This window comes from Malaya genurostris, chromosome 3, assembly GCF_030247185.1.
Source record: "Malaya genurostris strain Urasoe2022 chromosome 3, Malgen_1.1, whole genome shotgun sequence".
Classification (NCBI taxonomy): domain Eukaryota; kingdom Metazoa; phylum Arthropoda; class Insecta; order Diptera; family Culicidae; genus Malaya; species Malaya genurostris.
Genome location: NC_080572.1, coordinates 9,519,496 through 9,533,840, shown reverse-complemented (window position 1 = coordinate 9,533,840; position 14,345 = coordinate 9,519,496). Strand labels below are relative to the sequence as shown.

General features: G+C 38.0%; 2 protein-coding genes across 2 annotated transcripts; one reads left to right on the top strand and one right to left on the bottom strand.

The window, feature by feature from the left end:
• Window positions 1–1,535: 1,535 nt before the first annotated feature.
• On the bottom strand, window positions 1,536–2,652 carry LOC131438825 (uncharacterized). Its single transcript, XM_058609145.1, has 3 exons — window positions 2,499–2,652; window positions 2,037–2,427; window positions 1,536–1,977 (listed from the first exon to the last, which is right to left on the bottom strand). Exons 1-3 carry the CDS (start codon window positions 2,650–2,652, stop codon window positions 1,536–1,538), a joined length of 987 nt encoding a protein of 328 aa, XP_058465128.1.
• Window positions 2,653–9,041: 6,389 nt separating this feature from the next.
• LOC131435387 (trichohyalin-like) lies at window positions 9,042–12,418 on the top strand. The gene is made up of 2 exons (XM_058603211.1): window positions 9,042–9,479; window positions 9,543–12,418. Exons 1-2 carry the CDS (start codon window positions 9,234–9,236, stop codon window positions 10,635–10,637), a joined length of 1,341 nt encoding a protein of 446 aa, XP_058459194.1. The 5' UTR covers window positions 9,042–9,233; the 3' UTR covers window positions 10,638–12,418.
• Window positions 12,419–14,345: the final 1,927 nt, after the last annotated feature.

Here is a 14,345-nt window from a genome sequence, read left to right as displayed (position 1 = left end):
CGCAGGCATTTTTGAAATTAATGAAATTTTAAATTAAATTAACTAGGCTAAATTAGTCTTCGATTAGACTCCTAGCTAGCCTTAAAAAAGGCTGATTAATTTCTTAGTCACTCTAATATCACTCTTTGTATCACTTAGTCACTCTAATATCACTCTTTGTATCAATTAGTCACTTAGTTAGTGATTCAGGTAGCCTTGAAAAAGACTGGAGCCTTGAATCAATGATACTCTAGGTAGCCAGGAAAAAATTCCAGGAGCCAAGAGCTATACGCGTGCGGTGCGAACGACTGTTCAACACCGACTGACGTGGTATCACATTAATTGTAAGAGACACACAACGTCAGCGTCATAGAGCATTTTGACGCCCGGTACGGGAGTAACATCCGGCAAATTCCTGATGAAAACCAACAAATATCATTTGCATTTGTGGTCGTGAATGAGATGTCAGAAAGTCTGTAAGTTTCGTGCATAACTCGTTCGAATTGAATATGAGAAAATAACCAACGAAATAACCATTACAATAGAAAATAAACAAAATAATCGAAAATTGAAACACATTAATAAATCATAACCTCTATGCAGGAAAGTAAACCAACCAGTTCCATAGGGGTGAATCAGCTTGAGCGACTCGCAAAATCTGTATCCTCACTAAATAAATTTTCGATTTTTCCGCCAGATTTACAGATTTTTGAAAGAATGTCTACTTGAGAAGATCTTTTCTCTCAAGCCAGCTTCTTTACAGCTCAAGCCACAGTAAAATCAAATGAACAACAATTAGATATTAGTTTGCTGTACACGTATCATTTGTGGTTTTTGCGTTGTAACCAGATTAGTCTGAATTAGTTGATTATCTTTTTCATCCGCATGACAAGATTTATATATATATATATATATATATATATATATATATATATATATATATATATATATATATATATATATATATATATATATATATATATATACACTGAAGTCTTTTTTTATGCGAATTTACGTACGTACGTAAATTTACGTACGTACGTACCGCATAAAAAAAACCGCATAACTCTGAAAATTTGCATAAAAAAAAACCGCATAACTCTGAAAATTCGCATAAAAAAAACCGCATAACTCTGAAACTTCGCATAAAAAAAGACCGCAGAAGGGCAAACCGCATAACTCTGAAAATTCGCATAAAAAAAAAAACGGATAACTCTGAAACTTCGCATAAAAAAAAACCGCATAACTCTGAAAATTCGCATAAAAACAGTCGCGTAAAAAAAAACCGCATAATCAGGAATCAGAACAAATTGGCTCAAATGGCACGTTCCCCTATATATATATATATATATATATATATATATATATATATATATATATATATATATATATATATATATATATATATATATATATATATATATATATATATATATATATATATATATATATATATATATATATATATATATATACATATATATTTCTATGGACAATTAGAATATTTACTATTTTGGCCTTCGGTAGGCAGAAGAAAAGAAACTACTAAACTATCATCACGTATTTATTCTCAAACAGTGCCTTTTGCTCTGGTCGGAAATATAATGACTAGAGATCACCCATCCTTTGCCGGTAGAGCCAAGAATGATTTGGCTCACGTCGATCCCCCGTTGGAGGATGATTGAATGATCTTCCGCTCTCAGAGACTGTTCCGGTTTACATTTTACTATCGCACCATCCCTGGCAATGCTGTAGTATAAATTATCCCTCAGGTCCAACTTCAATTTGCTAGCACGACCCATCAACCGTCCGAGGTAGGTAACGTTTGTTTTCATGATCATTTTCTGCACTCTATTCTCGGGGAAAGAAAGCTGACGTATAATTTTCACCGGAAGCGAGTACAATCGTCCACTTAACTCGTCCGAAATGTACAACTGGTTTTGGTTGATAGCCACTTCTGATAATGAAATTTGATTGATCGGAGCTAGATTCCTTTTTCTGTTAATAGTTTTTCATGTGTTAAAAATTGATTGTTTAGAATAATGAGAAAATCGTACTCAAATTTAAGTTTACCAACTTCTCGCTTGAACAGAGAGAACATAAATAGATAGTCAGTATCAACAAGTGTGATAAAGGCACGTGTATCGCCATCCAAAGCTTGAATCGGGTCAACAACAATTGAATTGAACCTGCGACCTGATGATCTGAATACATAGGATATTTCAAGACTGGTTGGAAGTATTAGACTTCGAATAAGTAGTTTCGGGTTGCATACTGCTGCACTGCCGCGATCCAAGATCCACAAGCGTGCTACTTGGTCGACATCGGTTCCAATGACGTTCATCATCACATCACAACTATCACTTAATTCATACGGGTTATTAGATAAAACCCGAGGACGAGATCCGCCTAGCTTATTCTCTGGCCACGATGCCTCAACTAGTGTCACTGTGAATGATAAACATCTATGAAGCAAATCACATTCATGCAACAGTCATTTATTGTCAAGTGATACGAACCATTGGAACTTTCAATTGTAAGAAATGCGCGAGATTTGTAAAGGGAAACGTGTTTAACTGAAAAGTCAGTTAAGCCGATAGATGTCAAATCCCAACTGTAAACCAGACAGAACGATTGCAAAATCAGCACTGGTATGATGACCAAGGTAGTCATTTTTAATCGCTCCCTCCAGTTGACTTCTTACGATGAATGGATTCTGAACACTGGCTTTGACTTTGCAAAAACACGCGACATTGCTTGGGGTCAAGTTTTTGCTGAACGAAGTGTTTTCTGTTCTATATTGTGTTTGTAGACAACGAGAAATGTTGGTTTATATACAATGTCGGTGTACTCCAGATTAGGGACAAACTTGATGTGATCAATATTATTAATATTTATTCAATATTCCAAATATATTTAAGAATTTCGCATTTTTGTAATAACCATAATAACAAATGTTTTTTGTGTTATCTATAAACCGACGGCTATGCTCATGGTCATGGCCAAACCCGCAGAAAATACACCCACAAGCATTGCGATAATGCAAATCTGTAGCATAACATAGTGCAGAGATGCCATGTAAAATTTTCAAATATCTTCAGACAGGGTCTGATGGTTTCAATATCTCTATAAAGTATGACAAACAATACTGACTTTGTGAGTAAAAGGAAACATCGCAGTAATTTCAAAAGTGTATAAATTTTGATGACAGTCTGCGAAAAACTCGATTTCAAAAGTCTGCAAAAATAAGTCTGAAACAAAAAAAGTCTGCAGAACTTTATATGAAATCTGTACATTTGAAGACAAATATGCAGACCTGGCATCTCTGGCATAGTGCGTTATTTTGAACTACTAGGGACTAGGGATGTCATAATATCGATCGAGTAGTCGATTAACAATACAGATAATCGAGTAATATTTAATCGAATAATTTGAAACTACACAGCAAAAGAAGAGTTGTAACCATTTCAATGTGATTATCAACTCACTACTGATGTGCAACGATTACGATTTTTTTTTGTTTCCATTATAGAGGTTTTAACATTGTGGTCATTCGCCTCTTCGGACCAGAAAAGTTTTCTGACCCTATGTGCGGGGTTGGGAATCGAACCCAGGTGGGCTGCGTGAAAGGCATCGACTTATCCATCACGCTATACCCGTTCCCCGATTACGATTTAATATCACAACAATCAGGGTGTCGTTCTAAAGATTGTAATATTACTCGAAACGATGCATAATTTCATATCAAAATCATATACAGTTCTTCCAAAACAAATAAATTTATCCGGTTTTTGCATTCAAAGTTTTCACCGACCGTCGCTGTGGACGAAGCATGGTTTGCTTGTTTGTTAAGGGCAACTTGATCTATGCTGCGTTCTCACAGCGGCAGTTTGTAAAAACTTTGAATGCGAAAGCCGAATAAATACATTTGTTTTGGAAAAACCGGTTAAGTTTTTTTCCGGTTCTTGAAGAAAAAGATGTTTTTAAACGATTCTTGCATTACAAAATCCATGTCCGGGTTTTGCTCTTAATGTTTTTATCCGATTTCCGCATTCAAAAATACTTAAACGAGTTTTCCAAACTAAATTGCCCATTGAACGCAATAAAACAACTTTTATAATTACTTCAATGATCACGAGCAATCATGACGACGTTCTTCTGAAACCGACTGCTACATATGTTGTTTGATTATTTTGATTTTGTGAGTGCTCGAAAATTTTCATCCCAATTTCTGTTACTGTCAATAAAGCTCAAGAGCAATCGTTAGGAATTCATGTCGTGAATTTCAAGTTTTTTTATATGGAAAATTGTATATTGCCTGTACGCGTTTCGGTAAACCGTCGATTTTATATATTTTAAACGATAAAGGAGAAACATAAAAAATGTTTATTACAAAGCATCTATCCCAACGATATAGTCCGCGATATAAAAAGATGGAAACCACCTCGGAGAGTACTGTCTTTTTTCAATAACCTTTAAAATTGCTTCTTTTACTAAATGTTTTAGCTTTACTTTCTATGTTTTTTAGCATCTTCTTTCCTTTGGACTCAACACTGATCAACATGTCGTCGACATAGTGCGTTTTAGTTATAGCTTCATACGCTTTCGGATAATGATTTTCAAACCGTTCTGCGTTAACATTGCCATTAACATTTGCGTTAACGTTAACATGCATCAAAGGTCATAACTCTCATTATGAAAACTTCAAGCTTGTTATTTTTGTCCGTCCAGAAAAAGCACTGATATCGTTGGTCTTCGTCGCGAATCAATATCTGGTGAAACATTTCTCGGATATCTTCAGTCACTCCAACGGGATATAAACGGAATCTTATCAAGATGGCTAGAAGCAGACCCTGTCAGCTTGGAGCGAAATCAATCTTCAGTTCAGCAACGCCATCGCACGGTGTCACATTCAACATATCATGTCAATTGTATGGGTGCGCAGTGCTGCTATTTTGGCGCGCACGAATTTCTCTTCTCTACTTCTGTGTACGAGATTCGATGCGAACTCGCCTGAGGGCGCCATGCTCGCAAAAAATGTTGTTGCCAATGATTTGTTCGGGAAATGTGAGAGCTGGATATCTTGTTAATATGATGTCTTTGCTAGAAGTGAACAGAGTAGGTCTGGACCCATTGACAACGCTGAATTCAATGATCTGCCATGAGGTTTGGCTGCTGCATCCCAGACTTTCCTGGGTTTGTTTGGATTCATCACTGGAAATACTGGTAGCAACCATTCGTGAAAAGATTGCTGCTTTACCTCGGCGTCTTTAAGTGTACGGACATAGCGTTTGGCTATAAAATCGGTAATTTTTCACTGCAATACTTCTGCTTCTTGATTTTTTTTCAATTCGATTCCGCAAGCAATTTCACGGCTGATAACGCAAAGCAATTTCATGGCTATCGGGTAAGCGGAAGTTATCGTAGCGCCAGAGCAGACCAGTTTCCTATCATTCACCGTTGAAATGTGTAAGCGAAGTTAATAGTGACTCATTCATCTACAGAAGATAGCGGCAACTTACTTGGTCTGATCACCCCGAGACTGTTTAGGGCAAAGTACTCTATCAATGCTTGATGCAGATCTTCGTCGAATTGTTCATCGCGAGAACGTACGTGGAAGGTATAATGAAACATACTCGGAGTCTCTCCTGAACTCATTCCGCCACAAATTGTACAGCCAAGTCGTGTTTTCATCCCGATTGGCTGACCTGCTTCTTCTTCTTCACTCTTCAACGTTCACCCTTTCGCACATCGTCTAGATGCAACTTTAAAAATTCGATATGGCTTAGTGCAACATGAAGGATTACGGTTGTATAATCCTTTTCGTATCTCTCTGTTCCTCCAGTACTCGATTGACCATTCAGCTCCAGTTCGTTAGCTAAATCTTGATCAAGAAGCGTCAACGCAGAACCATCATCAGAAAACGCATATGTTTGAACTACCTTTCCGGCGCCAGAAAGTATCACTGGGAGATATCGGAACAAAAAGATTCGGCTGCTCGGCCACCCATGCAAATTGACCATCAATGTCAACTTCCGCGGTTTTCCAACTGACTAAGAATAACGGCACGGTTCACCTGTACCGGTGGTATAAGTCCGCCAAACAGGTAAGCCGTGTGTCATCCGGCGGAATTATTTTCTACCAAGAATTGATCCACTGGTTCCCTGTTCCATGTCGTTAAAGGCCACAAAAATAGGAACTCCCAAGTCAAGGTGTATCTTCGTGCCGATGATTGAATGGCTGCAGGAGGTTAAACCACAGACTAACAGACAGGACACTCAAATTAGATTCTTCAATCATTTTAACGGTCATTTCGAATATTCCTTTATTTGGGACAGTACTCACATGTGTCATGATGGCGCCACGTTACCCTATCAAAAACATCCTGTCTGTCATCTAGACTGTGTTTAGTTTTTCCATTTACCAACAGAGTTGCCATTCATACAGAATTACCTGTAATGATTTGTATACTTCCATGCGAATTTCATGCAGAATACAGATTTAATACATATTGCCAAAACTAAATACATAATTGTGCCTACTTTTCATCCTCTAACGCAATACAAAATCGAACCCGTTTTGTTACAATATTTACTTGCTTCTGGTCTGCCACCACTTAATTTCGGGTGAAAACTACCAACACAATAAAAAATAGTCTAGATGAACAACGTTGAGTCAAATAAATGGTTACCTTAAAACATCGCGAAAAAGTTAAATATATTATCAACGTAATCCATTAATTTATAGTGACGATTCATTTTCCAATATTTTGATGAAATCAGGCATTCCTGCAAGCAGCTGATCGGTGTTGACAAACGAGGGGAAACCAACTAGTAAAAAAAACTTTTACATAACACAAGGGGTGTACAGATAGTAAATAGTTCGCGCAGTACAATATAGATGGAACTAGAGCACGAAAAATTATTTTTATAAGAATTTACTCATGCTGTCATGGCTGTTAGTCTGTGGTTAAACAATGCAGTCGTGAACGGAATATCTTGGGTTTTTTTCCTTGCTGTGTTAAGCGAAGCTCTGGCAGTGGACGATTTCATTCTTTGCAACTCGTGGGATTTAAATGATTAACGTATTTTTAAAAATCCTTCCATGGTTCACTATAGGCCGTTATAAGCCAATATATTTGGTATCTTCTGCTTGGTTTGACTTACTTTAGTGTTAGCGTGATTCCGTTGTCGTTTTCCGTCTTTCAGATATGTTGGAGCCTGTAACCAATACTTATAAGAAACTATCAGAAAACCAGGAATACACCAATCATGCACTATTTTTATGTTAACGTTGAAGAATTCCATAGCATCATTTGGGTTTTAAAGTTCACATCAGGCCCGTGCGCAGGGGGGGGGGGGGGGTACGGGGGTTTTAACTCCCCCCCCCCCCCCCCATGAAGAATTTTTTTTCAATTAAGTTTCATGAACAATGGAGTACTTATTATATTAAAGTGCAAAAACTTGACAATTTATACTACGTTTTCAGAATTTTTTTTTACAGTTTCAATATTGTGGATGACGCAACATTCTTTTTCAAATTTTGGCACCTTTCCCACTTTCTGTCAAGTGTTACTGGAAATGCAGTCATCGATGTTACGCATTTGTATAGTGCGTGCCCGAAATACCGACTACCACCGCTCTCAATAACGCGCATATTTTCTCTAGAGTAAAGCCCAATACTTACATGCAGGGGAACTATTTCTTTTATCGTTTTCGCTAAAAAAAGTTCGACAAAATTGCCCCCCCCCCCCCCCTCCCCCCCCTTTAATGATTTCTGCGCACGAGCCTGTCAGAATTCGTTTTACTAGCTTATTCGTTGCCTTACGGAAACTACCTTAAGCCACTTTACCTAAAATTAGATTATTGAAAAGAACCCACAAATTGGGTGGAATGTAGTTAAAATTAAGTCTTTTTACGGTTCCGTGTAGAAAACAATCATGTTATCCGACCGTTCGGAAAATCCACACGTACGCTAGTTTCCGTTCGATCTGTCGAGTGGGATAAGTTTGGTTACCAATTAAATTGACCAGTTTCCGTGAAAGTACGTACGACGCGAGTGCAATCTGCAGAAGAATCATCATCATCGGTAGAAGCGTCCCGTGTCGCATCTGTCAAAGCTCCGTCCTCGATCCAGCAAGCCAACCAACGCCGCAACGATGTTTGGGAAGAAGATTTCGTTAGAAGAATAAAATGCGCAAGTAATACCCATCCAGTATATCTTACAGGCCCGTGAGCAGAATTATTTCAGGGGGGAGGGGGGTATTCAAGGGAGAGTTCAAGTGAGAGTTAAAAAGGGGGGGGGAGGTTTAAGGGAGGAAGGGGAGATCAAACTCTATTGTTCATGAAAATTACTGTTGAAAAATCTTCCATAGGAGGAGGGGCTAAAACCCCCCCTCCCCCTGGGAAACTTGGTTAGGTTTGGCATCAAGCGAAAACGATATAATAGACAGCACACTCAAATTGGATTTTTTAATCATTTTAACAGTCATTTCGTATATTCCTTTAGTTGAGACAATACTCGCATATGTCATGATGGCGCCACGTTACCCTATCAAAAACAACCTGTCGTCTGTTATCTAGACTGTGTTTTTGTAAATTACCAACAAAAATCAATGATCGGTTTCACGTACATGAGAAGTCATTTTTCTGAACAACATTGAGAAAAATAAATTGTTGTCTTCAAACCTAGCTAAAAAAGTTAAATATATTATCGACGTAATCCCATAACTTATTGCGACGATTCATTTTCAAATATTATACATCTATTATAAATCTGTTTGATTTTTTTCATGTCTACCATTCTTTTATCGTTTTCCAATTTGAGATAATCAAATTGAAATATCTACTAATTATTTGTAAGAAAACCTAAAATAAACTTGATATTCTCATTTCGCATATCCGTAAACACATGGAATGATAAGTATAAGAACACTTACCGTATCATTTTAGTTACGCTATTCACCGCTCTCTCACGGATGTACCATGGTTTGACAGCTATCAAGTAATGATGATGGATATACATAAATGTACTTGTTATGCAGCTTGCATATAGTGCATAGTTTGGAATGTCAACATAATACCAGCGTATGTACGTATGTTGCATAGCATTTTCGAGTGATTTTGTAACATCTCTCGCCATCATTGAATTATGTGCACGTAATTTTTTGGTGTGACAATTTGATCGAGATAATTAGAAATTGTAAGTTAGAATTGGTTCTCTTGTGTTTTTCTACAAATCGATGAAAGTTCGATATGCCGGGAGGGTTCGATTTCAGTCCGAATTCTTCGAAAAGTGTTCAAGCTCATCGTAATGTGCATGATGATGCTGATGATGATGGTGATGGTGAAGTGGGAACTATTATTCCCGATCGAACCGGAAAGCATATCTTTTGTCGGCTATGCCTAACTCATTCAGGAAAGCTACGGGCACTTTTTCCACCGGATTCTGCACCAGATCCTTCATTGTTAGCGCAGATTTTCAACTGTGTGGAAGTCCAGGTAGGTACCTTAAGTAGGTCATCAAACTAAAGTCTACTTATTTTCGTTGTATATTAATTGTAGATAACTCTACCGTATGATATCAAATCGTTTATCTGTGCCGACTGCATTCAGCAAATTTACTCATTTGCCAATTTTAAAGAGCTATGTAAAAGTAACGATCAGTTACTCAAGAGCCAAACCTTTACACAAGACTCGTACGATGAAGAATCGGAAGATGAGAAAGCCATACCTAATTCATCTGATGTCGCCATTATTAAAAAGGAACTGGACAATTCCTTTATTACGGATGTGTCGCTGTTAGAGAAATTATTAGAACAAGGAGTAGAGGTTGAAGCAATAGGACAAACAATCAACTCTAATCCACAATTTGAACAAACTAGCCCGGAAGACCGAGAAGCTGAACGAAAAGCTAAGAACGCAGCACGAATGCGACGATGGAGAATGCGTCAACGACAGAAGCAAGAACAGCAACTGATAGAAGCGCAGAAAAATGTTCATAAAATCGAGCAAGATGATCAACCATCAATCAATCACTCACAGTTGGAACAGGAAAAGGCTCTACGATTACAACAGGCGCAAGACCTTTTTGCTCTTTTTGCCCAACATCAGCTAAGGAAGGTAGAAGCTGAAATTCACCGCTTTAAGGAAGAATCCCATAATCAACAACTATTGAATGAACAACTGGAGTATTCTTCATTTACACCGGAACCACCGGAGGAAAACACAGTCAGTAGACAGAGTTCACCAACTTCGGATAAGCACATGACTTCCTTGCGGCGCTCGCGGGCGGAATATATGCGTAAGTGGCGTGCCAAACGTCAAACGCAGCAAAATACCGCATCGTTCGGATTTGTCGGGCGTCCACCTACTGTATCACCACCGCAAAGTGAATCGGAAAAACTTCTCGCTCAACGCTACAATCGTGCTGAGTATATGCGCCGCTGGAGACGAGAACGACTCAGACAGGAACTTAGTCCTGAAGAATTTGACGAGTGGTGCGTTAGAAGCGAACAACGACGTCGGTTTCGCGAGTGGCAAGTTGTTAAGGAAAGTGGAGCTTCTTCTACCGGAGATGATACAGTCGATTGCGGGGAACGGGATACCGAAAAAAGTTGCTCATTGGAAGCGATCCGGTTCGGTTCAATACAGAGTTGACTGACTTTGAGCTACGATCGCTATGACAGGCACGCCTGAAACACTCCGCTCCTGATTCCGACCGATTTCGATAACAACCGGAGTAACGGCAAATAAGAATGAAAGCAGCGCACAACACTCCTCTCTAACCGGTCGACCTACTGCAACAATTCAGTATTCATGGATTTTATATACTTGATGATTAATAATAATCATTAATAACGTTATTCTAATTTGGTTATGATTTTATAAGTACTTATAATGGTACGCATATTATACGTACAATGAAATTATTTTCGCGAAATTTCTCAATTCTGTCCTGTTTCAAATGGGAATTCCTCTCGTATTGTATAGAGATGACTGCTTTTAAGTTACATTATTTCGGATTACAGTACACAAGCTACGTTTAGTATTTAAGCATCATAGTTAACATTGAACAAAAGTTCAAAATTGAAATATAACAAATCAGTGACAAATGCCCTTGAATACGTGGAAGCTTATTTGGCAGATTATTCAACAAGAGGAATTTTTATCTATTGCTTTATTACCTCGTGAACTACAATAAAAAGTAACAATAATTGATACTATTAGCTAAAAGTTAGCTGTTTCATTTCTCCGAAGATTTTGTTTTTATGTATATTCTAGTAGATCGTTCCGGGGCTTTCATTAATTTTTTCACTTTTATAAAATTTCACGATTTTTACCAAATATCCCGATTAAACTATGTATGCAGGGAGTACGAAAGTAAAAAATAATAGAAAAAGACTAAGACTGTTAGGCATTAGCTGAACCCCCCCTTTTCATCCCTCAGGTGCCGGCACTTCTGACGGTGGGTCGCTGGCGTACTCGCGGTCTTCGGCCGTCTCGACCTGAATCATCTATGACGAACAGAATATTGTGTTAGCATTAAATAAGATACTTATATAAAATGATAGTGTGCTATTTACTACCCTTTATGACTAGAAGATTCAAAATAAGACGATAAGTAAATTAAACAACGTATCCAAACAATCGATTGTTGGTACACGTACAATGGACCGCAGTACCGCAAGCATGGTGTAGTACTTACAATGGATCGCAAGCATGGTGTAGACCATACAAGCAGGTAACAAAGTTTATGCGAAGGTCTACCAAAGTAACTCAAAATGGAAATGGGCTCCTGGGGTTATCATTGAAGCTATCGGCGAAGTAAACATTAATGTTCTTCTGATTGACTGGCATGGGATTTCATTCTCCCATCAGATCACATACAAATCAAATTAAGCATCGCCATTGTGAAGAAGACGAATATCAAAAAAATCACTCAACATTTTCGTCGATGAGTTTGTGTTGGCCACTAACATAGGAAGTGACGCTGTTTGTTGAGACAACCCTTGGATTGCAAGGTACCTTGATTCCAGTGCCTCAAGAACCTGAAGAAAACCCTGAATCCAAAAACGAACCAAATCCCGATGATTCAGTTCAGCCTGATTTAGGAGCTTCTGGTTCCAATCTGAACGAAACACCTCGGCAGCCACAGCCGATTGTTCAGTCGGATACTAATCAGGAACCAAGTACAAGCCGACCGAAACGTATGATCCAGATGCCATCAAGACTTGAACCTTTTTGATATTGTGGAAATAACGAAGGAGGAATGTTGGCCAATAACATAGCAAGTGACGACATTTGCTGTTTGTTGAGACAACCCTTGGAATTGCCATAGCTAACCCTAGCAACGGTAGCAACAAGGTAGAAACAGGAATATATAATTTTCACCTAGTACTTTGAATTGGATGAATAAAGACACATTTTTGGAATGTATGCGCATCTGATTCTAGTAGATGCTTTTCTGGTAAAATATCTGTCCCTATGTTGTTTCTGTATTATTTTCCATTTTGGGGAAACAGTTTCTAGGTATTTGCTTCTTCTGGGAGATGGCATTCTGGGGAATGGTGCATTCTGTTGTATGTCTTTTTACTAATTAGTACCTTCGTGAATATGGTTTGCTGGAGAACGGTACATTCTGGAGAAAATACTTTGTTGCTTTATGTTCTGGGAAATGGTGTTCGGGAGAAAGATTTCGGAGAGGGCAATGACAAAGTGATACATTGTCTCTTGTATATTATTGCTTTGAAAGGTGTGATTCGAAATGCGATGGTCGACATAAGTGGTACGATCTTCCGAAAGTCTGTTCAGCTTTTTGGGCTCGCTGACGATGTTGATATTGTGACACGTAACTTTAAGAAGATTATGAAAATATGCATCGGACTGAATACCGAAACTAGACATGTCGGACTGGCTATAAATGTGGAATTAGAACAAAATAAACGAGAAGAAGCTCTATTAACTATTAACTGACGGCGACAATATCGAGGTGATAGACGAGTTCTTGTATTTGGGCATTCTGGTGACCGGTATATTTTAGCAGAAAATCATGCGTACTTTGGACTCAATAAAATCTTTCGATCGAATAAAGTACATCACCGTGCGAGACCGACCATCTACAAAATGCGCATATGTAACTCTTATATAATCCCATGTTGAAAACCTGTTTTAATCCACCTAGTGGTGTAATGATACCTTTCTCATTTTCATTTTTAGAAAATAGTTTTGAAGATTTCTGTTGCAGATTACTGTTACATTGATATACTACATGTGAATTTAAGTTAGTGAAAATTTATTCAATCATGTGTGAGAAAGTGAAGTGAGCTACATTTTATTACATATGATTACTATTTTTGGTACTTCCGCAACCAAAAGCTGGATATCGGCATAGTGACATTCGGTTCATTCAACCATACACTAATATGACCTACAAATTTATTGACGATTCTCTATTTGAATTTTGGAGAAAAATGTACCGGTAGTTGGACTAGAATAAAATTCAGCAGATCTTTTATGGGATTATCAATGGTTGGTTTATTTGGTAACAGACTCTCATGGTCGGCTACCTAGAGAAATTAACTACCAAATATAAAGAGGCATCTTATGAAAATAAATTCTTGAAACTGACTTTTTCAAACTAAGCACCCTACCTCCGGAAGAAGGGGTTTAAGCCGAAGGAAAATTGGAAGATTCTTATGGTATCTTAAGACCTTTCATTTGAATCTTAATTTGTGGAAATCGGTTCAGCCATCTTCGAGAAAAGCGAGTGACATATCACCCTGTAATTCCGGAACTGGAAATCGGATTCAATTCAAATTCATGAACTTTGCTTGGAACCGTAAAGCCTTCCATTTGAATTTGAGTTTGTGAAAATCGATTCAGCCATCTCATGGGAGTGTGAGTGACATTATTTTCACAGTTTCGGTGCATTATTATCACGATTTTGTTGCATACCACCCTGTAGCTACGGAACTGGAAATCGGATCCAAATGAAATTCAGGAAATTTATATGAAACTAGGAGACCTTTCATTTGAATCTAAGTTTGTGGAAATCGGTTCAGCCATCTCCAAGAAAAGTGAGTGACAATATTTGTTACATACACATACACACACACACAGACATTTTCTCAGTTCGTCGAGCTGAGTCGAATGGTATATGACATTCGGCCTTCCGGACTTCGGTTTAAAAGTCGGTTTTTGCAGTGATTGTGTATCCGTTCTATATGAGAAAGGCAAAAAGCTGTTTTAATCCACCTGGTGGTGTAATCATGCCTTTCTCATACTACTCATAACATTATAATTATTACTCTGGAATTCGCAAAACCAACTGTTCATTGAATATAAATAGGAAAGCTTGTTCGGACT